This window comes from Trachurus japonicus, chromosome 1, assembly GCF_045865225.1.
Source record: "Trachurus japonicus isolate A0001 chromosome 1, Traja_1.0".
NCBI lineage: Eukaryota > Metazoa > Chordata > Actinopteri > Carangiformes > Carangidae > Trachurus > Trachurus japonicus.
In genome coordinates, this window is record NC_140907.1 from 13,722,658 (window position 1) to 13,748,575 (window position 25,918).

Below are 25,918 nucleotides of genomic sequence, written 5' to 3' on the forward strand. Positions count from 1 at the left end.
AGACCCGACATTGTATTAACTGATATTTCCACATTTATTCAGGTCTGTGTTCTATAATAACAGAAAATATCAAAGCACTTGGTGCACAGAGAAAAGTACACCGCCTATATTCACAAACTGAGCCTTAAAACGAGCCGTCAGCTAAGGCATCCATACATTTGTGATGTCACAACAAAGCAGTCACCACCTTCAGCCATTGCCCCAGCCCTGCCCACCTGGAGCAGGTGACTGGAGATCAGCAGGGAGTGCACAGCTGCTGGGCCATGAGGCAGAGTCTGGCATAAAATGTTACAGCAAAGAGAAATGGCATGAACCAGAGAAAAATGCAAAACTTAAAAAAGTAAGGTGGTGCTGTCATAAAAAAAAAACAAAAAAACATGAAGGTAGATGCTTTTCATTGGAGATTTTCACATTAATATCTGCATCATGCACAATAACTGCACACACATCATAACATAGCTTAGATGTGCAGCAGCACTGCGCCTCAATAATGCACCATGTCATCTTTTCTAATCTGGGATTGACTAATCCCCTGACGCTCCTTATCCAGGCAAGCAGGCAGAGAGAGAGGGAGAGACAAACACCTGGTGACTGGAGAAGTCCGCTGTTCACTATGGCTGGTTCATGTTGACCCTGCTGCCTGTTTGGCTGCAGGGTGGTGGTCTCTGGGGACCATGTGCACCACCATCATGCTCCTCTCCACTCTGGCTCTCGTACTGCGCCAGCATTTCACCAGCGGAGCCAAAACGTAAGTTTTTTTTTTTTTTCTGTTTAAACTTTATGTGTAAAGCACAAGGTTTTGTCAGTTATTCATACCCCTTCTAGGTACTACAATCTCTTTTTCATTCATGTTCATTTTTTACAACTTGACTGCCTGAAAATACTCTAAATAAAAATTTGAAATTCAGTACTGACTTTGAAACAGAACACATCTGTGAAATCTCTGTTGAACCAACCGTCTACTTTTGACAAGTTTTCACATTGATATACTGTCACAAAGCATGTGAAGTTGCAATTGTTTTATTGCAATTGCTTCTTGCTATTTATTGCTTTAGATGTAAGCCCTGTTACAGACTAGTCTAGGCTGGATTTCGTCACAAAAACGTTCGTTTGTTTTAGAAAAACAAATAGTTTATTAAAAAAATTCAGAGGCCTCATTGCCAGCTCAGTCAAAATATCACACATGCAATTATCACCAAACGTTGGCCTTTTTGTGAGCCATCCCAGCTTTAATGAGCACCCTCAGGCCAGCACAGTGTACATATGCTCTAACTAATTATGACAGCATAATACACGATTGAAATTAATCTTGTTTAATTCAGTAGTAATCCAAACTTTAGAACAAGTTAAATCTGTTCACTTTCTATGAAGTCAACACAGGACAAAAGCTTGTTCAACACATCTTTTCTATCCTCCATCTGTATTGTAGCACAATTAAGTGATGTTGAAAACATGAATTCACCTTGTGTCTGGTCCAGTTTTACTGCTCAGGAGGTTCAGATTGAAATCTCTTTCATTAAATACTGTGAAATAGCTTTGCTTTCCTTTGGTGCTCTGGATGTGTCCTAATATTTGAGAATAAATTGCTTTAGATGTTATCATCTTCAGGGTGTCAGATATTGATCTATCCACACAATTATGCGTAATGAGGTACGGTGCCTCAGTTGGAGATCCATGTCTAATGCCAGAGCATGACAAGTAGAGACCACTGCATGAGTCATTTTCTGAGAAGCTTTCTTGCCTTCAGATGCTCAACCCCGGGCAGAGTCTGTCGTTGGATCTTTAGCTCATTACGACGTTGAACATCCGCGGACGAACAAAGTAATCATGTGGTGTGAATAACACCACGGTTTGGGGCCTGAATTGATTCCAAGGTGACTGTGTGCTGGGAAACGAGTGCTGATTACTGTGAAATGTTTTTGTCTGTCTGGGTTAGTCAGCCTCATACTGACTGATTTGTCACTAAAGGGAATCTCCAAGAGCTGGATGCTATTTTGAGTTGGTAAATACTGATTGCAAATGCCAGGACTATTATGTTGAGAACAGTAACACAGTTCAAATACTGATGTAGGGTTATCGAGGGTTGTTTTCGCATAAATGTCTGAACAAACAACTCATCATTATATGACAGATGTTTAGGTTGGCTCCATGACTATAAAGTTTACAATGACGCCATGATTGGACATGGCATAAATATGACATTTCAGAGGAAGTTCAATATAGGAATGTCATGAACAACTTGTATGTGATAAATGTAGACAGAACTTTCCTCAGGAACAGCGTGTTTTCTCATGAAATACCCCAGATCTAAACTGATCGCAATCAGGTACATCCAGTAATAATCATCTAATTGTTTTGACATTAAACTAAATAAACAGAGAACAGATTATTGTATTGTCGTCAGCTACCAAAAGACTCAACAGACATGCAGAGAGAAAGGAAAAAGTAAAAGGATTCATTTTTGTTTTTGTTTTTTAATCAGTGTCAAAGGCCAGTAATGAAATAACCTCGCTTTCCACGCTCAGCTAATAGTGCCTAATTAAATTAATTATGCTTGTATATTATTTTGCACCAACTAACAGTGGATGTACGTTGAGAAAACACATCCAGACATAATTTCAACATGTGGACTCATTTTCACATAAAAGAAAATGCAGCCTCAGCTGTAGCTCTACTTTGTCTTCTCTGTAAATGTTAACACACTAATGTGCAAAGCATCCATGTAGAGTCTAAATCTGATAATAATCTGTTGGATAGACTTGAAAAATGTCACAAATAATACATTCATCTTCCTTCTTCATTGTTGAATCATGTATGCTCTGATGAAGGTCTGCTAGACCGAAAGATCACATTAAAGTGAAATATTGCACAGATCTGAGTGTGCAGAAGCCCTTTCTTTTCCTCTGGACGCTTTTGGTTCCAGCACCTTGACAGAGACTGGTCTGGGTTGAGCGGTGGTCCTGCTGCAGTTTACACATTTATCTTCCTTAAAACGTCTGCTGGTGGCACCTAAAACATGATTAAAGCTCATGAGTTTTTGAATTTTTCAACCTTTGACAAGCAGCTTATTCCTTCGTTTTATCTAAAAGTGAAGGTCAATTTACAGAATGATTTAATCTATCATAACAAAAATAACATCTGTTTATCATAAATTTCTTGAATATAAAGATATTACTCACCTAGACAAGTTTTATTTGGATCCATTACTGTGATAATGACCTGTGAGGATAAAATTAAACAAGCTCAACAGTCTATCATCACACTCTCAGCCCTGTGAGGCACAAATGCCCAAAACATTAAGGTTAGTATACTAACATTATGGCAATTACAATTGATGTTTGGCTGGTATGATAATGCATGTTTGGGTTATTATGATATATCCTCTGGGAACATTGAATGTCTTGTATAAAATGATTGGGAAATTGTATCTCTGTCTGGGGAAAACAGGTGGACTGAACAGCTACAGTAAAAATCTAAATTAGGTCGTTATGCTCTCTGGTGAGTGAACTATGTTGCTGAGACAATATTTTTACACTACTGTAAACAGGTATTTGGCATTCTGCTACAGAATTTATTGTTAGCAAAGATCCAACATATATCAGCTGAAAAAACACCTTGGCTAAATTCTTACCAAGACGGTTGTGTGACAAAATAAAACAAAATCAAATGTTTAATTATTTGTGACTTATAGTATTACAAGTTACACTAGAAATTAAAAGTTTTTTTCAGAGTAGCTGCTGATACACTAGAAATGTGCATGTTAAAACCCACTCTGTAAATTGTTCAGCAGCACAGGTAGAAAATTAAGTTTTTACACTGCTTCCTCTCTTGATAGGATTAAAAGACATCATCAAGGAATCAAATTTGCTTTGTGTGCACTTGAGTAATTCTACCAACCAGCTACAAACTGCAGTAACAACATAACCGCTGGTTCAGAAAGTGATCACGCAGAATAAACCACTGCCAAACAGATTCATTTTGCATTTGTATTCAAATGACTTAAAAGACTTTGTTGAAACATTGCTTCAACAAAGTCTCTCTCTCTCTCTCTCTCTCTCTCTCTCTCTCTCTCTCTCTCTCTCTCTCTCTCTCTCTCTCTCTCTCACTTACACACACACACACACAATCTGAGACAGTGTGACTCATAAGCCTACTCTCTCTATTTGGATTACTGCTCCCGACTTTCTATGGTAATTGTTATCCCACCATCATTACTCCACTTATCACCCTCAAAAATGTTTCTCATCATGATCTCCCTCATTTAATTCATTATAATCTTAATGTACATTTCTACCCACTTCCCACTCTGCTGACCTCTTCCTCACCTCCATCACTTCCTCCTCTCAGTTTTCCAAAAGACTCGGGGGAGAACGAGGCGTCCCGAGTGCAGAGCAGCAGAGATGCTGAAAAGTGAGGCCCAGTGTGTTACCAGGCATCCACCTCAGGTATACAATGATAGAGATACAGTTTTATTCTCCCACAGATCACTGCTTCTGTTTTCTGCTTTTCTGACAGAAGGTCGGCATGTCAGAGTCAACCCTGGGATCAGCAGTTTGTGGAAAAAGTGACTTTTTTTCAACCAGAGGGCAATCCTTTCTTTGAAAGCTTTCCTCTTTTCACACAGAACCATTTTGATTGTGTAATGTCACCAGAACCACCAACTGCATCTCAGACTTTGTGTGCTTTCTGTTAACTACAGTATAAAAGGTCTGCCGTTGCTCAATTTTTGAGTCAAAAAATGACTCAAAAACTGACCTAGACAGGTGTATTAGAAACGTTTTATTTAATGATAAAAACTAGTAACAGCTGTGTTTCCTTAGTGCCAAAGACAGAACATTGATGGGTTAAGGCTTTTAAAATCTGGGACAAATAATACAATCAGCATCTCAGTAGTCACTACCGTCATACTAGTGCAATGGGTAGATAGATTCATTTCACTTATAAGTTTGTTTGGGAGCAAAAAAGGGTCACAGCAGCCCGAAAAATAAATGAGCAAGAGAATATAATTTTGCTGTTCAATTGCAGCCATGATTGTTGGTCTTTTAAAGCGATTTAGCACAAACGAGTATCCATCGTGAAAGACAAGGGCTCGAGGGTCTAGGATAAGTAGAGATCAGCGTTAAAGATTTGCTCAAAGGTGGGGAGGAAACATGTATTAACGTTTCTGAAAGCAACTGGACTAATTAGCTTTAAGCTTGTAATGGGTGATTAAAGTCAGAGCGAAGCAGTAATACAACATGATGCAAGCCAAGTGCTGTAGATCCTTAAAGGACAAGAGGAAAAAGAAGTAGCAGTGTTTCCTTTGTCAATAGATTTAATATCTGTTCAGATCCTTTGACTGACATTGCCACAACAAACGCATGTCTCTGTTCACACAAACCTCTTTAGGCGGATCAACAGTAGGCTTCATCCCCATATCCTGAGATAAATCCTACATTTTAGAGTGAAGACTTGGTTTAAGGTGAGAGTTGCTGTAACGTTCATGGTTCTGCAGGTGGTGGTTTGAGTTAGAATTAGGGAAGATCTGGAGACAAAAGGTTGAAACGTCACAGTGTGTGTATCTGTTACAGTAAGTGTCAAGTGTTATATGACTAATGTGGAGATTTAAACCTGTAAAGTCAGTGAAGAATCTTTGGCTGATGCAGACTATAAATAAACCAAAGGGGAAGTTGTCCACCCACATTTTAAATTTCTGCAATATTTTCTAGGATTTACATAAAACATCTGAAATATTTTGATATGACTTCAATAAAATCAGAGTCTAAACTCTAATAACTCTGCTGCTCCATTTAATCATAATGTGTTTGATGTCTCCACAGATGTGTAGGCAGCCTCCAGCTGGGAACTACATTTAAAGCTCAGACTCAATAGGACTATGTTCACCAGGTGAGACCTGCATTATTCTGACTGGCACATGTAGCCAAACCTACACTCTGGGATCCTGTAATGTTTATAACACAATGAAACAGTTTCAGTTGATCAGAAACACTGCAGTGAAAAGGACATCTAGATTTTGAGATGTGCATTTTGTCGGCTTTCGGACTGATAATAGGACTGCAGTGCCGCCACATTATCTTTCGAGCAGAATAATTTCGATCCTGCACACCGTTCCCACCCACAGTTCAGCTTTTTGCTTTAGAGTATCAGTTACTAGAGTCGAGTTACATCGCAGGAAACTGTGTTGGACACTTGAGGGGGCGGACGCGCTTAGTGCAGTGACCCAGCGCACTGGCTTGGTGGAGGGGACATCACGGCTAGGAGGGGAGACGGCCGGGCTAATGATGCATGTTGGCCAGGGCACAGGAGGGATGAGAGATTGTAGCAAAGGGAAGAGACAAAGCCACAGAGTTAGACAGTTCTGCACACAGAGGCCTGAACATTTTGTGATCCAGTTTTCTAGGAATAGTCCTTCGCATAGCTTTTGCACATTTAAGTGCAAACAGACTGAACACAAAGCTACAGTATTCGTTGTTTTCTCCTGGTTCAGTCAATACTAAGTCATTTAGACAGTCTGTTATGTAGGCTATTCTATGTACAGTGCCTCTGGGTATTGTCCAGAGGATCAATCATTGGCAGTTCTTCTTTACTTATCGCTTAACTGTATTGGGGCTGTTGTGTAACAGCTCTCTTGAGTCTTTGTATGTTTTTATAAAAATAAGATTCATACATGATTGAGTCCCATTGGGTGAATAAAATATCATCCTCAGAAGCAGTATATACCTGAGCTTGCTGGTACTACATATTCTTTTATATATTTATTGGATGGTTTCATGTATTAAAATGTATAATGACAGTTCATGTGTTTTTTTTTCCATTATGAACAATCTATTTAAAAAAGCTTTTAGAGATAAAAACCAACAGGACATTTTAGGACAGTGCTAATATTAAAGACATAAAAGTATCTCTAATTTATGTTTTAATTTAATACATATCTGTCCAAGATCTGGAAACTGGACCTTACTCCCTGTGTGAGAAAATATCTTCGTCTTATTATAAATCTGCAGACTATACTGTATATGTATTGTCATGTGTTTTCTTCAATTGCTGTGCCTGTCAGGCACAAGGAGAAAGACAACATGAAAAACAAAAGCAGAGACTAGTCATGAAGACGATGATGACGGGCATGGTTATTCTGGAGACAGGCCAGGAGGCTGGACAGACAGTCACAGGGGCTCTGGGGACCAACCAGGGGGGCAACGCCGCTTGCAAGTCCCCTCGGGAGGCAGGGCTGGAGGGCAACACTGCTGGTGAGACCCCTCTGAAGGCCAGGCGGAAGGGCAATGGTGCAAGCAGACCACCGACTGGAGACCAGAGACTGCGATGGATCAAAGTCGGAGGACTGCCAACTGGAGACCTGGGACCACTGGAGGTCAGGGGCTGTAGCTGGATGCACCACCGGCTGAATGGTGCCGAGGATCGGCGTGTTTGTCTCCTACATCTCCTCCTAGGTGCTTTGACCTTTTCTACTGAGCATGGTGCTGTTGCATTGACCCCTGGCGCTGAGACAGAAGTGGGTTTCGCGAGAAGCTGAGACACAGGAAGCGAAGGCCCAGCCATGGTCGGGGCCGGAGAGGGGGCAGGTGGTGGCTGCCGCCCAGCGGGAGAGGGACGTGGAGGCTGCTTCCCAGCCAGAGCAGGTTGGGGAAGCTGGAACAGGGAAGGAGCAGAAGAGGGGACAGGAGGCGGCTGTGGCCCAACTGGATGAAACTATGGAGGTGGCTGCAGTCCAGCAGGAGACGGCACCTGATTTGGCCGTGAATTAGCCTGCGAAGTTGTACTATCGCAGTGCAGTGAGCTGGAAACCAAAGCTCTGGATTAAGTCCTTGCAACCACGGTGCTTCCATGATCCTGGTGTATGCCAGACAGCAGGCCAAACTCCTCCCGACACTGTGCAACCAGACACCTTAGGTCGTAACGCAGCTCGTACAGGTCCTGTTTAAAAAGAGGGTCTGCTCGGTCCATATTGATTGGTTGGTTCTGTCAGGTTTTCAGTAACTGGACCCAAAAATGTAGACTCGCCATGGAAACAAATAAAGTGCAACAAAAATATTTTATAAAACTTACGGGAAAACTGAAGGAACATGCAGGGGAAAACACAGGAACATGACATGGACTCAAGGCAACAACGCAGATGAACCGATAGAGGACACTGGGAAAACAATGAGGTTAAATACACAAGGAAACGAGACAGAGGTGAGACACATGAGGTAATCACAGGTGGGAGCACATAGGAAGACAGGACACTGAACTTCAAAATAAAACAGGAACTCAACAGGGAACGAAAGGCACAGACCATGACAGTGCCTTAGCAACAATCGAACTAGATGTCTATTAAAAGCCCCTGAGCTTTTTAAAAAATTTCATCAGCCAAAATGTGAAACTGCTCCATTCAATCAGAAGTGGGTCTACTATGATCAAAAGCAACATGAGCCGATTCCACTTTGCATCCTGTCTCTATAAATGATGAAATATTTCATTGTCAATTTGTCACTTTCACATTATCCCCTCTGCTCCCACCCTCCCTCTCTCACTCTCCTCTCCACAGATGTGAGTTGCAGATGTGCAGGGCATCCTCGGGTCCATGGCCAGACAGCTGGTGAGTACTTCACGAGAGGCACACACCACAGAAGCCATTTTAGTTGTGGGAACTGGGAAGCTATGTTCAAATATCGATTGTATATGACGGAGCAGATGAAGTCAGAGTGGATAATAAAGTGATATCATTAGTTCCTCCTTACAGTTTATACGGCTTGTGATGTTTTAAGTATATGGGTCTATATGTATTATGTGTGGTTTGTAGAGAGTATCACCATTGTCACATCCTCCAGAGCAAAACTGATGCACAGTGAAAACTGGAAACCACAGGCAGCCCACAGCCCTCTGATTATATAATGTCAAAATCCTGTCACAATTGAATGATGAAGCACTATTGGCTCAGGCAGAACAAATACAACACGGTTTTCTTGGAAACAGTAGAGTTAAATCTTTTGTTTTTTCCTCCTAGTCTTTTGTATTACTTGTATTTTCTGCTTATTATCTCTCACCTTCATTTATGCCACTGATGTTGCTGAAGTTCCTCTGTCTGCTGTTCCTCCTTTCAATTAACTATTTTTCATCAAGCGGGCCTTTTTTTAAAAATTACAGTCAGAGTCTGAGCTTTTAGTGCCATCAGTTGTGTTTGCGTTACGTCTGTATTTGCATACATGCATTGCATACTGTACATATACACATAGATACCAATATTTTCTGTGTTTGTTTGGTGTGTATGACCAGTTTCTTCATTGGCCAATAAGAGTTTAGCCTCATCCACTGGATTTGTTTACCTGACTGACCGTTTACCTGTTTATGAGGTACTTACAAAGATCCTGCCATTGACCATCATATCTACTGTATGCCGTGTATCCTGAGACCTCTACTTGTGGTTGTGTAAAACTGAAAAAAAAATCCCTCAACTTAGCTGCCATCTGTAACAGTTTGTTGTTTCCAGTGTCAGTTATAAAATCATCATTTACCATCCAGGTCTCAAAAAGTGAGTTTTGGCACAATTTTATAAAACACATAAAATTCTTTTGACCAAAAAATATCAGGAGGAACCTAACAATTGTGAACTCATGAGGTGTTTTTGGATGTGATTGTTTGTAGCCTCTTATGAGCAATAACGTGTCAAACTGATTTACCTTTTCTTGTTAAAAAAACAAACAAACAAACTGAAATGTCATAATTCACGATAGAAACTTATAACATTTATTAAACGCACAGCAGTGTCAACGGACGCGTTTCAGCCCTTGGCTTTCCTCAGTGTGAATGAGCTGAATGGGTGTAGCCCATATACTGTATATAACATTCAGGACCTCCCTGAATACCACCAGCTGGCATGAATCAGTCAAACAATTAATCATAAATATTCACAGCATGAGGAAGATAATACAACGAGTGGCCAATAGGTATTCAGAACCTACAATACAATTAATAAGAGATACCTTTTCTTGTTCCCAGAAATACCCCACAACGTAAGTGGAAACCATCAACTGTGTTGTCCTCCATCTTCTTCATACAACAGCAAGTCTCTCCCCAGTCGGCGGCTTTAGATGTTCAGCTATTCAACTATCTTGCAACTAATTATACACTTTTATTCAAATCAAACAATAAGTTTGTCTTTGTCCTATTAATTATCTTAAATGTTTGTAGGAAAATAGGGATGTCACCAAGATAGGCACCTATCCCAGCAGGCACTATGTCAATATTACATCAGTGAGATGTTGACTGTAATGACTTTTTGGTTGGAAATTTTAAACTGTGTTGACATCAAGACTCAATGCTGGCGATTTGACATTGTGATGTTTAACATTGGTTGGGTTTTACTCCTATCATGTATTATATGTCAAAATGGCGTTAGCATAAGACGTTGGAAAGAGTCTGGTTGTTATTACTGAACATTACAAAAAAAAATCAAGCTCAGCTGTAATTGGTATTACACACTGTCCTGATTTTGAAATTTGTCCAATGACTTTACAAACTGTATTTAAACAGATATCAAAGTCTTGTCGTTCGCCCACTGGAAGCCTGCTGGGATGGCACTGTACTGTATGCTTTGTGTTTTGTGTCATGAGCACCGAAACTGTAACAGATGTAACAGGCAACTTTGATTGAACCCAGTTTTCTCTTCTTCTTATTAAGTTATTAATGTAACTGTATAATTACTCACCTGTCCCATAAGCAATGGCAAGTGGTTTCCAAGTTAATGTTACACAACTGCTGAACTTTTTGTCATTACTCTGCTGCCATTTCAGAAATTAAAGTGTTTTCTCTCTGATGTTCACATCACGTCTTTATTCGATGGAAAATCCACATCCACACTCTCAACAGCACAAAAGCACCACACACATAAAAACAAGCCACCAGGGTTTTTCTATTGTATCATTTTTATTTATTTTTTTCAGTCATGTTAACCCATTAAATGAGCATTATAATAGTCTTATACAGTAAGAACTTATGTGCAGGATCTCTGCTACAAACTCTGTTTTCTATGTATCCATTTCCCTCGCACGAAATGAGATCTTGTTATTTCCTCCCTGATTACATTTATGATTGAATCCTTGTTGATATTAAGGTTGTTTTCCTGTTTGTTGTCCGGGGGACACCGGTGTGCATTCAATTTATGTTCCACTGGGACCACCAGGCTACAGAGTTATTTTTGAAAAGGGACCAAAAGCATCACTGTGACAGGAATGTGGCTTGGTGTTATTAAGAGCTCTATTATCCGAGATGTTTCTATTTGTTATTGTGACAACCGTGCACCAAATCTCTCTTTGCTCTTGCCATAGGAACTAATGTGCCTAATATGTCCCCAGGAACATCGCCTCTGCCAACCATGCACTTTGAATCCGCCTGTGTAATCAAGGCGGTATAGGACACGAGTATCTGCCGATAGTGGCAGCAGCACTTCCATATCTCGCTGTTGCCTCCTGCCCTGATGAGCCTATCTGACTCAAATTACAAGGTGAAAGCGGGGCTTTTGTGTGCTTGCTAAAGCAGAGCAGCTTGGGTAATGAGTATGGTCTTCCTGCACTCTCTGGCAAAGCATGGGAGTTAATCTAATGATGGGGGAGAGAGCCACGACTCATAATGTCCTCAGAGAAAGAGAGAGAGCTATAGGGACTGATGGAGACTCTTATACAGCGGTCTTTCTTCCCCAATCATCGGGGCATCACAGTTGATCTGCAGACTCAATCATCTCTCCACTAGATTTCGAGATTCAATGTAGAGAAAACCCTGAGCAAGGACAGGCAGGAAAATAAGTAAATGAATTGGCTTTCAGAGGCTTATAGTTGTGCTGTTGACTGTTGGCAGCACAAGGATGCAGGGCATTTAGACATCAGCTCAATATTGTGACCTGTTTTAAAGTTATCTGGTATGAATCATAGTAGCCCACAGGCATTGCTTGTATGTGTTTATGTTACTGTACCATAAAGAAGGAGTCAAGTTAGCATCAAACATAGGGCAGCTTTTGTTAGCATATTAGTCATGCCATGCAGGGAGAGGTGGACATTCAGACCTACAGTATTGTATATGGTTTGTTTTGTTTTTTCATACATTCAAGGATACATTCGTCCATTCACCAAACATTTTGTTTTAGGATGGCTTTAATAAGTCAATGGTCACTGCATCAAAAGAAAAAATGAAAATGAATTCATCACTGTAATATTTTATTGCACTATGGGATTTGACATTAACATGATAAACAGTAGCTTGCTTTAGTTAAGGTTGAATGAAAATACAGTTGTTGTTGTTGTTGTTGTTGTTGTTGTTGTTGTTGTTGTTGTTGTTGTTGTTGATGATGATGATGATGATAAACCAAAGTACAGGACAAACGGCAGTTTTATTCAGGGATTCATAGTTATGCTGAGAGGCATATTAGGTCGGTAGCAAGTCTCACGGCAAACTTCTCAAGAGACTCCACGTCACATGGAGCTCGAACAGAAGTCGAGGGATCATTAGAACTCATTGTCCAGGAATTTTCTGTCAGTCCACACAGTGGTTATTGACAAATATCAGCCTGCCTGGACCATTTGTCCGTCAGACCATTATTGCCACCCCTAGAATAATGCTGTGTCTCGTTTACACTATGAGAATACTATATTAACGCGGAGAGATACAACAGTCTGCAATGCCCTGTTCCATTTAACTGAACTAATTCAGTGGCATATAAATGAATGTGTGAAATAATTGAGATAACACTCATTAATTGATGATCCATTGAGCATTAACTAATCTAATTAACTATTAGTGACTTGATCATAATGGGGAGCAACAGCAATTAATAGTACGCCCAGCAGTAATGAAATCATCAAGATTCCTGCATGAGTCATGTTTACTTAAGGGCACAGTAACACTGGCATGTGTTTTGTACCTATAACACAAATACATGTTGATGGGATATATTTACCTTAAAGAAGATCATCTGTAGTCAAAAACAACGTCATGTCCATAGAGTGCAGTGTGGAGCCAGATGGCTATGTGTGGGCAGCTTTTCATCTTTTTGCTGAAGCAACACCTCTGGTTTTTGAAATGTCTGCAAATAAACATGCCTCAGAGGTAACGCAAACACCGAGCGGAGCACCTCAGTAATCAGCAGCAGGTTGGTACAGTGAGCGACGGCCTCCTGCAGTGAGAGCAAAAAGTCTGACAAGATTCCACTCAGAGGCAATTAACACGCACCGGCAACAATAACGGGCTTCTCAACTCTCAACCAGCCCCCTCAGACATACACAGTTGAAAACGCCCCCACACACGCACGTGCGCGTTCACTTGCTCTCTTTTTCTCTAAGGTTGTATAGGTTGTGTGGTTTTGTCAGGGGGTCTGAGTGGATCAGAGAGGTTGTGGGAACGGTGTCTCTTCAGCCAGCATGATGTGTTTGTTCTCCTCTTTCAGCACCACCAGGCCACCACTTCAGGAAATGAGCAGCGATATACAGAGGAGCTACTTATAATAGGTTACATATAAGCCTCATGAGAGCTGACCCCGTGGTTGACACTGTGATGGAGGAAATGAGATGATGGAAAACCACAGCAGTGAGCGGCCTGATACATGTACTGTGGTTGTCGCTGCCGTAAATATGTGACTGTGTATCGAAGATTTTGACACAAACGCATTGACATTAAGTGGATCTCTCTCTCTGTCTCTTTCTTTGGCTGCTTCACCATGCCATGACATTTGCCATCTAAAACTGTACATGCAAAGAAGTGGCTGCTGCCTGCCAACATACTGCCCCATCTACACCACATCTCAGTAAACACACCCCCAGGACATATCAGTAATGCCCGCATGGCCGCAAATATCTGCGCATTTCCAAAACGACGCCGCATTTCTAGAGTTACATGGACTCCCTCTAATCGAGTCAGGCAAGTTTGTTCAGTCGTTTTGCAAGCGTGCATATCTCCTCCTATGACACATATCAGTGCTCATACCATCATACTAATCCAGTTGCTTGCACACAAAAAAAACCCCCAAAGCCACGCTTCATCAGCCAGGCCATGAGAATGGAGGTGACCTGATAAACCACATCTACATGTAACAAGGCGTGATTCCCCCCACTGCCGAGGGAGAGGCCTGGGCTTTCCCCCGTCTGTTCCTCCTGGCATATCTTCAGTTCAGTGAGTGACTCAGCCCTCTGAATGCCCCATGGCGGCTGGGTTGCAGCTGAATTAAAGATGGCCTGGTGGGCCCTACAAGCTGCTTCTCTCCTGGTGTTTTCAGGATACTGGAATTTGCTGCTCTTTGTATTTCAAGAAGAGAGCCGTGCACTTAATAACACCAGTGACTCACGCATCAGGGATGAGTACATAGGCCTATGATAAATAATCAGTTATTAAATGTAACATAGCTATCTGGTGCTGACTCAGCTGATTCAGAGTGAGAAAACGGATCTGCCAAAGGTCATGGAGAATATGCAGGATTTACTGGTTGCAGCAGGTATGAGAATGTGAATATATGCTGGTTTTCTTTCTCCTCTGCGACAGCATTTGAATATCTTCAGTTTGGTACAGATTAAAGATGGAATTGCTTTCAGACCACTGAACAGGACAAATGAAACACAGAGAAAGAGAGAGAGAGGTCAGGACAAAAATATGCCCTTATTTTAGAAAGCTGAAATGGGTGTGAAGGGCAAACTTTTTCTTTTTCTTAAAAAAAAAAACATTTCTATCTTTATTCCTGTTATCTGTTTATAACAAAAATGATATTGTTTGGTTTTTATCTCATCTATTGTGTTCATCTCTTAAAACTTATATCATACGACTTGTTTATGTTGGTCAGTTGGTTGGTCTATTATCTTGGTGTGAATTGAATTGAAAATCTTAATAACTGTTACCATGAAATTTGGTCCCCAGAGGATAAATGTCCCCTTATGTGACACCATCAGTTCACCATTAGTGGTTTTTGAGTGAAATATCTAACTCTATCTCTTCTCTTGGATGAATGTCTGCACTGAAAATGATGATGATGTATGTCTCCTCAGAGTGAAGTGACCTGACATCATACCTCATCCCATACCTTAACCACATACCTGCAAAATTACTGATATTGTGTGTCAGTAATTTTAACAAATGCTGGCACTCAACAACATAAACATTAACATTGCACCACCTAAATATCAGCATATTGTGAGCATGTTAGCATGCTGATGTTACCATTTAACTCAAAGTCCTGCTGTGTTTTAAAGCCTCACAAAGCTGCTAGCTCGGCTTTCATCTCCTCATCATCCCATTTAGAATCACATTTTCAGTTTTCACAGTAGCTGGTCTACAGAAGATTGAGAATGGTTTTGCATGAAATGACACAAAATTATTCTCCACGAGGCACCCTCGCAGTGACAACTTTATTAGTTTTAAATGATAATTTTCGCAATGTGTGGCTGTATATCTCTCATTTCAGGGCTAGGAATGTTTCATTGTTTGCCAGCAAGAGACAGGTTTGCATAACTCTTATATAATTACGGCAGCGTCTTGATAAAGGGGGTGGGCATCTGAAGAAACAGAGCAGAATTAAGGGGCAACTGAAGGAGAGCTAGGCAGACAGGCGAAACCTTTCTGCAAGCCATCAGTGCTAAGCGACCCAGACAGGGTATCTGTCATGTTAGATGCCAATGTTAACTTAATGTTGAGGTATATGACATTCCTTCCTCCCACTCAGTTGTCTGTCAGTGTGAGTACATGAAGGGCGTGGGGTGGCGATAGGGCAAAGACAGGCTCAGTGACTTGAGTGTTATATAAGCAAAAGATGAGGTTAATGTATTGACCGTATTGATATGCATTGAGTTGACATCTGCGCTGCTTTGGACTAATGGCTGCTTATCAGTTACTAAGCTTGTGTCGACGGTCTCACGTTCAGGAGCTGAAGCCAGATGGTGAGGGATGCCAGTGATGGCAATTAGTGCAAACTGGAGCATGTGTGCAGAAAGTGTGCACGGAAAACGTGGTTTTCATTGCCCTTCTGAGATGAAACCTCTCAGAGCTATACACTCAAGCACATCTTGGAGTGACAGCACTGTCTGTTAAATCCCATGAAAACCACCATATGCAGGGACGGCCCTCTCTCCCCCTCCAAGGCCAGGCAGCAATAGAGCTCACAGCTGGAGAGCGGTGGAAGTGAGAATCTACTGTCTCCATTCATGGCAGCTCTCCCGCTCCTCAGCTGTGCCATTTTCAATCAATAGCTTTTAGGAAATCAGCATCTACCCCGCAGTTTGAAATGAAAGGCCTCTTTTGTTGTGAAGGCGATAGTGTGTATAATGATCTCTCGCTGAAGAAACATGCATGTTTTTCAGCTGCATTTTCTCCCGTTGCAGCAAATTACATAATATCTTCATGTTCAAAGTAAAGCCTGAGCGCCTTGGGGGGTGGGGGGCAAAGTAGGAATTAAGGTGATGCCTACCTATCCTCGGTGTGAAGTGGATGAAAAGCTGTGTGTTTTTAGAAGCACATGACTTGCATGTGAATAAGATAATCTCGTTTCCCCTCTAGCTCCAGGTGTTTACTGGGACCACTAATTCCCATCTGCATATATGCTTTCTTCCTCCTCCTACACCTCCCACTCCTCTCCTCCTTTCTGTGTATCATGTGCCACTGCCAGGAGCAGAACAAGAACGCAAGAATGACTTTGATTTGACCAAGAAGTAGTCAGACAACTTCTTTGCCACTTTCTTTCCCACTATTGCATTGTCGATGATAAATGATGCTGCAGGTTATTGACGTAATAGTGGAATTGATGATACAATACAGAAGTATGATTGTACTGCAAATTGTACCAGTACTTGAAAAGTAATCAAATCCTTCAATAAAAACAGAATTTCTATTGTTAGTGAAAATGCAAAAATGTTGGAAATCAAGTGCCTATTATAAATAAAAACATGCAAAAAATAAATATATCTTTAAATAGTTCTCAGTCAAATGTGCAGAAGCAGAAGAATCATTTCTCACAAGTTAATCAAGTAAAAGGACATTGCCTTAAAATATTTTTCTTACAACAGAGTGGAGATGAATTGTACTGAGTCACATAACACTTCTGTTTTGGACAGATATCACATCGATTGGTGCAGCAGAGTTTTGTGTCTAGGTAAGAGTAGACATTACAGCATGGTGACCATAAGCTGCATTTTTCTGAATCCAACATCACCATCTGCTGGATGACTAAAGCACCTGCTCCATCTATTTATCTGTCTATCTGTCTGTCTGTCTGTCTGTCTGTCTGTCTGTCTGTCTGTCTGTCTGTCTGTCTGTCTGTCTCATCATATAGCATGTTTCCTGTGTACATTTTAAGATAAGATGTACTTTATTGTCCCAGAAGGAAATTCATTGTGGGCAGAAGTGCAGGTAGACTGTATCGCCAAACAGGACAAGACCACATCACAAAACAACACACGGTAACACACAACAGCCACATGACAACATCACAGTACAAGCACATGACAACGACAGAACACCAATCGTACGATGACGTACAGTAGCAGCGAAAGCAAGAAATAAAACCATTATTATTGCGTAATAAAACTATTTTAATCTAAAAAGTGACTGGTAGCTGTGGAAACTGTAAAGGTGAACACGATGGAAATTCTGAAGTAAAGTCCAATATCCTCAAAACTGTATTTAGTTTCTTTCCACCACTATACAGTGGGGTGTGTGTGTGTGTGTGTGTGTGCGTGTGTGTGTGTGTGTGTGTGTGTGTGTGTGTGTGTGTGTGTGTGTGTGTGTGTGTGTGTGTGTGTGTGTGTGTGTGTGCGTGTGTGTGTGTGTGTGCGCATAATGTCCAGTGTTTCCTACCCGACAGCTGTAGTGGCCACTATTTATGGAAGTGAGATTTATTTAAATACATTTTCTCTGTGGAGATGGTGGTTCTCCCAGTGCTGCAGTGATAATTGTCCCTCTGGATTCATTCATCTGCTCCAGCTGCCCACCACACAGTCATCACCGTGCACATCTGACAGAATTAAGCTAAATTGAACTGACATCATTTGAAGCAAATTTGGGCCGTGAATTGTCAGTCATCCCTCCACAAATGAATGATTTCCATCCTGCCATTTTCTCCACTTACTGGCGCCCTGTTCTGATTTTCAATGACATATTAAAGGATACTTAAGAAATTATACATACGTTTTTTTTTTAACCAAAAACCTTTCTTTTCTTTATCACCCCAGTTCACACAAATCAAACTGCATTTGTACATGTAGGTAACTTAATTAAACACTGAGCCACATTCTGTGAGGTCATTTTTTGCTGTAGTTTCTGATAAGATTTTTCATGAATATTCAACGATGATGAAGGGCAAACTCTACCATGTAAGAATCAGAAAAAATCCATTTCTTACTTGTGATATTCCATTTCATCTCAAAAATACATTATCATTTTTCTTCTTTTCTTCTGTCCTTTCAGTTCCAGCAACTGAACACAATGGACAGACTTCATTTTCTCTCAGACCAGCCTAACAAAACACAGATAAATGTGGCAGCACAATAAGGTGCTTAACAGCTGAACATGAGAGCAAGAGAGCAACCACCAATGCCATGCTTCTCAAAACTCAGGCCAAGTTCCCAAACTTTCTTTATTCTTTATTCGGGGGGGACAAAAACAAGGATCAAGTCTCTTATCGCTTGATTCAAGCTCACTGCATGAGTCGGCGACAGGAAAATGAATGCTGACTTGGGACTTGTACTTTCAAGCGGTCTGTCCAGGAAGCTGTGGAGGTGGGATTCATCCACAGAGGCTAGTGGTTCTTAATCTTTTTTGGCTCGTGACCCCATTTTGACATCACAAATTTCTGGTGACCCCGGGCCGCCAGCTTTTTATATGCTTCATTTTATTTGAACTTGATTTATATTCGAGAAAGTGAAAGTATAGAATACAGTTGTTTAAGATTGTGTGTGGTGTTTTTAATCATAATATTAAAAAGAATAATAATTAGTTACATTTTTTTTTTTTTTAATGAATAGACATTTCAGGCGACCCCATTTGAATTCCAGGCGACCCCACGTGGGGTCCCGACCCCAAGGTTGAAAAACACTGGACACTGACCTGGCAGCAGAAGCTATGGAGACAGGCTCAAAGGATGAAGATTGTCTAGTGGTGGCGGGTTGCAGATGCTTCATTGTGAGTTCAACCCCAAGAGCCAGAGAAACTCAATCAAAGCCCTGGGCAAACAGCAGAAAAGAACAGTCACTGGCTGAGGATGAAGAGGAAGCCACCTGTGAGACAAACTCGGGGCTGATCATCCTGCAGTGGGCTGCAGTGTTATTTCACCCGGAGAGACACAACTGCTGGTGTGTGGCAATGGCAGCGCCATCTGGTGGTCATTCAACAAGTAAACTGATGAATACTGAGGGATAGTAATAAATGCCACTTATATTAGTAAATGTTGCAGAAAAAGGAATCTATGTAGCACTCACAGCCACGGCTGTTCTGCCTCTACATTAACCTATGCTATGAACTTCTCAGGCCTAATCAACAGCTACCTCAGGTCTCACTTCAAGAAGACAAGACAGTTTATATCCACATATACATAAATGTTACATGCCTTCATTTCATGATCTTCTGTGGTAATTTCCAATGCAGTAAAAAAAAAAGAAGAAAAGTGTAGCTGATAGCTTCAAGTGGCCCAATAGCCTTTTATTTATTTTTTTATTTTATTTTATTTTTTTTAGATAAGTTTATATGACGATTCCTATTAAATATGCAATGGTCGGATGTGACCATCAGGGGGCAGCACACTACCTCTTTTGGGAAGGCAGTTTAACGTGCAGCAGTAAAGTTCCCCGTAAACTGCAGCGCGGTGGAAATGCGTCAAGCTGCAAAGAGACACACAATAACCCAGTGAATATGTAGCCTAGGCCTACGCCCTTAGAAATAAAAGCGTGAAACGCTCTTCACATGACTTCAGAGTAAAACCATAGCAAAAATCACAAACACAAATTTACAAAGTTTAGGCTACAAATTTTTCTGTCAAACTAAAAATCTTTTTACCTTCAATACCGTAAACATAGCCCCACTTAGACAAACAGTAGGCTAGGTGCTGCTGGTTTTCTATAACTTTGTTAATTTCATAATTAGCCTAAACTGAATCCAGCTGCTGTCCTGTGTGACACAGGCTGATGACTACAGACGAATTAGTGGGATGGGTTGTGCCGTTAATTAAATGCCTATGCATACGTGACAAAAAATACATTGAGTTAAATCCAAACCTAGTGTCAGCCCGGAGTAACTAATGCGCGGGTCTTGTGGCTCTTATTTTGAAACGTCACCGGATGTGGTGTGTAGGCTACATTTCGTGTCTTCTGACACCGGTCCGGGCAGCGGAGTGAGTGTCAGTCGCAGTCTCACACTCTCCACTTTACTCGCATCATTGAGGCGGGCAGCGATGTGAGAGTGTGGCTGCGTCCCGGTCTCTCCAACCCGGCTCCCGCTCAGGATGGATCAGAGGAGAGCAGAACCGGACAGTAACACCGGCAACAGCCCGGTCACACTATACGGGGAGTTCACGTTCACTGGTAACCGCAAAGTGAGGTGCGCCGTGAGCCTGACCGAAAGGGAGCTCGTTATCCAGAGGCTCACGTCCGCACCTGTCGGGCGGAGCAAGGTGGTGCTCAGCCTGCGGGACTGTGTCGGCTGCCGGGCGTACTACCGGGAGGATGACACCGCGGACCCGGCGGCGTACTTATCGCTCTACTTCTACCCGCTGAAGCGCCGGTGGATGAGCTCCGGGGTGTCGCGGCAGAGAGCGGAGCACTGCTTCCGACTCGGCGCGCTGCAGGACCCGCGCGCCAACCTGGAGGAGGCGGAGAAGTGGGCTCGCGCTGTCCGAGAGCGCGCTGGTCGGCAACAGTATCTAAGAGACGGTGAGTGTTCGTTAGCAACGGGAGGCAAAGTTTACTGTCCCTGAACAAACACAGGTGTGATCCATGTTGAGTTCAGTGAGAGAACAGCCTTTAAGTCTTCACAGTGAGGATGATGATGATACAACTGTTTCCTGGACACAGATCATGGCACGATGGAGCACGTGCTATCACATCTGTTCACATCTGTTCAGTGTGAACGCGAAAAAGAAACAAATATGAGATAAGATCAGCTTAATTTCATTGGGAAAATGAACTGCTATACCGAGCTGTTTTCTCAACTCTCTGTTCAGTGCTGATCACCAGAAAATTAAAGTTTCAAATTGGTTTACAACTAACCCCAAACTCAGATATTCAGTCGGTCTTTTAAGCCTCTATTAGCTACTCCAGTGTATAATGTGTTTAAAACTAATAAGCCCATCCAAATCGTTGTCAATTATCTGTGGGTGAACTTATTAATCATTTCAGTTGCAGTTTCATAGCCTATACTGACTTGAGGAAATGACCTGGCATCCCCCCTTAATCTGAATAAGTACATAGCCTACAGTAACTGTATTAGGCCCTACAAAAGACAGTAACCTACATACACTGTACTCAAACTACAGGTGCCAACGGGTTTTTAGATGTAAACGTGATTGGTTACTACTGTAGGGAAAGGGGGGATACACAACAAGTCACATTGAGCATTTCATGTTTCTGCCATCTCATTGCTATTTGCAGGTCTACTAGTAATGAAAAAGACAAGTGAGTTCAAGGTCATTACTTAGTCATTTGAGACTATAACATTTAGTTTCTGTTCGTCAGGTGATTTAAACTCTACCTGTCAACCGTTCCTAGCCTACATCATTTAATAATTGAAACCATAATGGTTGGGATGGTGATATTTTCTTGTCAATTCTCGGGCAAATTTTTCCTGAAGTTAATTTTACCTCATTACTATTTAAATAACTAATATTACCCCTTGCTTTTCTCTGTGCAGAACTAGTTTCTTCTCACAGTATCGACTGTGCCTTTGCTGGAGGCTTACTGTTACATTACCTACCACTACTGATATACAGTACTACTGAAATAAATAAAACAGGTGGGCTGGTCTGATATCCAGTCACATTTTTTATTTATCCCTTATTTAACCAGGAGGTCTCTTGAGATATAGTATCTCTTTTACCAAGGGTGTCACTTATTAATAAGAACATTCATCATTCATTTGCAATATCTGAGATCTCAGAGGCAGATTAAACTCAGCTACCATAAGGAATCTTATTTTTGAATGTAATGTTAGAGTGATGGATATCAAGGCAGTGTTTCCAGATGAAGTTTATCCTAACTCCGGGGTGGATAACAAGACACTGCATTACAGCAGGTTCTCAGCAGACCCTGAGGACATGAGAGATAATCCTTCTAGATGATCTGGCCTACTAGCTGTGAGAAAAAGGAGAAAGAATTTAACTAAAGTAAACAGGAAGTTTACCAAGAGCGGCTTTAAAGATGAAAAAGGTGCATTTTTGGTCCAGTCCATTCAGTTATTTTATATAAATGACAGTAGCCTACTTCTTTTTCCAACATTCATGATGATGGCAAGAGGACGATTTGCTGCAAACTGAAAGCATTTCTTCAAATATTTACAAAACTTATCAGTGTGAGTAAGGAAAAAAATATTAATCATGGAGCCAGATGTGCATAGTTTCTGGATGAAATCATAAAGGTGAAGTTTCAGCTGGGGTGTGTAAATCAGTAACATCCTGATTTAAACAAGGATGGATTAATACCTGTACAGTAAACACAGATGCATGATAAACCTGAGGTAATATTCCTGCTTCCCAGAGTTCATATCACATCAAGAGGTATGTGCTGTACAGAGCTGTATCCTTGTCTCTTATCAGCTCTGCTTTGTCATAGGATATTTTATCTTTTCACACGCTGCCTATATGAATAAAACAATAGGACTGACGTGGTGTGGAGAGTCACATTTCAGTAACTCCAGTCTGGAAATAAACCGTGTTAGCATACAAGACACCTGAGAAACATGGGACAGTATTACCGCTATTGAGTTCATGTAATGCTAAGGGGTACAACCACTCCACTGGGAAATGTCCTGTAACTGGAGATTTCTAAAGATAAGAAATCTCATTATTTGTCGTCCTCACCAAGCTGTCCTGGCTGAATGAAAAAACCAAAACGCAATTCTTCGCCTGACACAAACTTTCTCCCCCACACAGCAATGGTATCACTGGTACACTGTGACCCAGATAGCATTTCCTCATTTGCACAAAATTATTTTTAACAAGACAAAATATGCTGTGATTCTATCCACCCTGTCATTGTCAGAAGAAGAAACAGCAGACATTTGGTAACCCTAGACGGTATTATCTGCTTTGAAACATTATTGTGATTCAGCCGCCTGGAGCTTAACCTGAGACAATGAACAAATAAGTTTTCCACAAGAACACAGGTGTCTCCGTGGCTTCACCTGTTCTGTAGTCAGGAATGTAGTGCACCTCTACCTTCGTCCAGCTACTCAGACTGAAACCAACTTTTTTGCTTTGGAATACCTGCTGTATCTGGAGTCTTTTTTGCATCCACATCTTTTTTTTAAGTTTAATCCTCATAGGAATGCAAAGAGGAACATTGGAAACAGGAGCTGAGGCAATCTTCATTAAAACTGGGCTTAGACCACGGCAATTTTGATCCAACATAAGGCCTGTTCACCCCTCCAATATTTAGAGAAGTCTGCTCCTGCTCCTTGGTCAGTAATCCAGATCACGGTTCACAGATTCAGTTTTAAACTGACAAACTGCTCTCAGACTCATAGTTATGAGTTAAAATCAAGATAATTATGATTTTCTTCATGTTTAATAAATCCTTGAGAGTGTTGCCAAGTAACAATAAATATTCTAGTCCCATAGGCTAACTTCAGCTAGCATATCACGGTTGTGTGTGACGTAAGGTTAGCACATTAATTCTTGGACTCTGGAAATGCTGGGCAAAAATACATATACTGTAGGCGTGGCTGCCGAAATATCACATTCATGCTGCAGAGGTCTGTGGTATCTCTGGAATGTGGCAGCATGATTTCTGTCTAAAAAGCAGTCTTCAGTAAGTTACTCATTATGCCAGAGGCCTTGGGAACCATACTAAATCATGTTCAGGGGCTCTGCATCCCAAACCATTAGTCTAAATGAGGTCAGTGCTGCCTATCTGACCTCCCCATCAATACTGGTTGGTGTGTCATTTACTCACAGAATTATTCAGAGAGCCTCAATTTTCTCCTGATCCATTTACCTCTGACAGGTTGAGGCCTGCTGAGTGACAACAGTGTCCAGGTCTAAACAGTGCCTGAATGAAAACCCTTATTCCTAAAGAAATATTCCTAAATGTATAAGAGACCAATACCATCCTCCTAATCGTTCCTTGAATATTTGGTTGCCAGAAACAGGTGTCGGCCATGTTGGCGCATGATCTAATAGATAACATAACAATGTCAAGCTGTAAGATAAAAGCTTCTCTGCTTCTCTGTTGATAGCATCAGTTCTAGTTTGCATGATAATGATAATTTATCCAAGCATCTGTTGTGGCTCTATCAAGCAGGCTGTCAGTTGGCCTCATGGTTTGCTAGCGCAAAGCATGAAAACATTTTACTGTAGCAGTTTTCATCAACCCTATACATGCTTTATTCCTGAGTTATTGGGCTATTTTTTTTAATCTTCAATGATGTGAAAATGGTTTGTGTTTTGTCATTAGCTGTCTGTTCTGGCTCTGCTGTTTTAGGTGTGTTCATGTGAAACTGAAGACATAAAATGACCGGAGGTTACACTTCAACCCTGCAGGTCCGTTATCTGCCTGATCTGCCTTATGTGTCACAGCTCTCATTCAGGTTCCACATACATTTCATCCCTCCTCTGATAATTACAATTGACAATTCAGATACATGGTCAAGTATTTCCTAAGCAGTATTGATCTGAGGCTGTCAATGAATGGATTCAATGCAGCTGTGGACATATCATTATCTTGAGTGATGAGGTGAGAGTTGCAAGTACTGATTAAATCAGTCACTCTCTAGGTTGTCATCTGGCTTGAGCACTTGGTTGGCTGCCACTCCCCAGTGACTGTATGTTGAAGCCGTTACCTGATAATGAGAATCAATGACTTGTGGTTATCTAAACCATCGGATTAGTGTTTCACTTTGTTACAAAGTGTATCTGGGTCAAGTGCAGTGACATTTTCATAGCCTATAATATTACCATTCAGATGAGTATCCACTGTGACATTTTGAGTAAATTCGGGGCTGTCTAATAGGTTAATGAATTCAGCACCAGTATGAGCAGTATCAGTACCACTATGAATTTGAATGACCAGCCCAGAGGGGGGAAGGACATTCAGGTAGGGCCACTCGATGCGAGATTCGAACCAGGGCCGCCTGCAGGGAGGACTGTGGCCTCAACACATGGGGCGGCTGCTCTACCAACTGAGCTAAACACCGCCCCAACCAGGCCCCTTTTCTAAAATCATTCTCTAACCAGTGTTAGCCTGAGTTGATTATAGGAGCCCCAGGTTCTTATAAAACACATAATATAAAATATTAAGCACAATCCAATCCCCTCTATTGTTGTGTCTATTTGAATTGTAAGTTATATTGTACCGAAGCCACAATTATTTCAAACCAAGGTTTTCTCAGTCACCACAGCACTCGTTGCTGCTGTTTGCTTTTAGGCAGTGGACACACTGGGTTTGGCCTAATTGAGTGAAATCATGCTGATTGGCTTTTATTGGTACACTGGGCTGAAGTGGAGTTTTTTTTTTTTCCAAGCAGGGCTCCTATTTCCCACCAGACACGGTGTAAATGGCAGATTCTTGGAGGAGAGGCTAGTCCGTGCTCCATCTCTCTTCTATGACAGTTCTGGCTCCATGGCAGTCTTGCTGCATATTTTAAATACAGCAAGCTGGAAGTGTGTTTTACAATCTACAGTGTTTTTTAATTTTTATCTAAATAGTAATGATAATACGTTTTAAAAGTGCCCAAGGTCACAAATACAAATCAAACA

General features: G+C 41.3%; 1 protein-coding gene and 1 long non-coding RNA gene across 2 annotated transcripts in view; both read left to right on the plus strand.

Annotated features, from left to right (window-relative positions):
* The first annotated feature begins 543 nt into the window (after nucleotides 1-543).
* Nucleotides 544-10,380, plus strand: LOC146991513 (uncharacterized). Its single transcript, XR_015037110.1, has 5 exons — nucleotides 544-748; nucleotides 4,348-4,445; nucleotides 5,820-5,886; nucleotides 8,546-8,596; nucleotides 9,997-10,380. It is a non-coding gene; the product is annotated as an uncharacterized LOC146991513 (long non-coding RNA).
* Nucleotides 10,381-20,322: 9,942 nt separating this feature from the next.
* Nucleotides 20,323-25,918, plus strand: part of LOC146991514 (sphingosine kinase 1-like) — a 40,008-nt gene continuing 34,412 nt past the window's right edge. Inside the window, exon 1 of the mRNA XM_085773949.1 lies at nucleotides 20,323-20,882. Coding sequence (XP_085630075.1) covers nucleotides 20,456-20,882 — 427 coding nt within the window. The 5' untranslated portion in view covers nucleotides 20,323-20,455. The remainder of the gene's footprint in view (nucleotides 20,883-25,918) is intronic.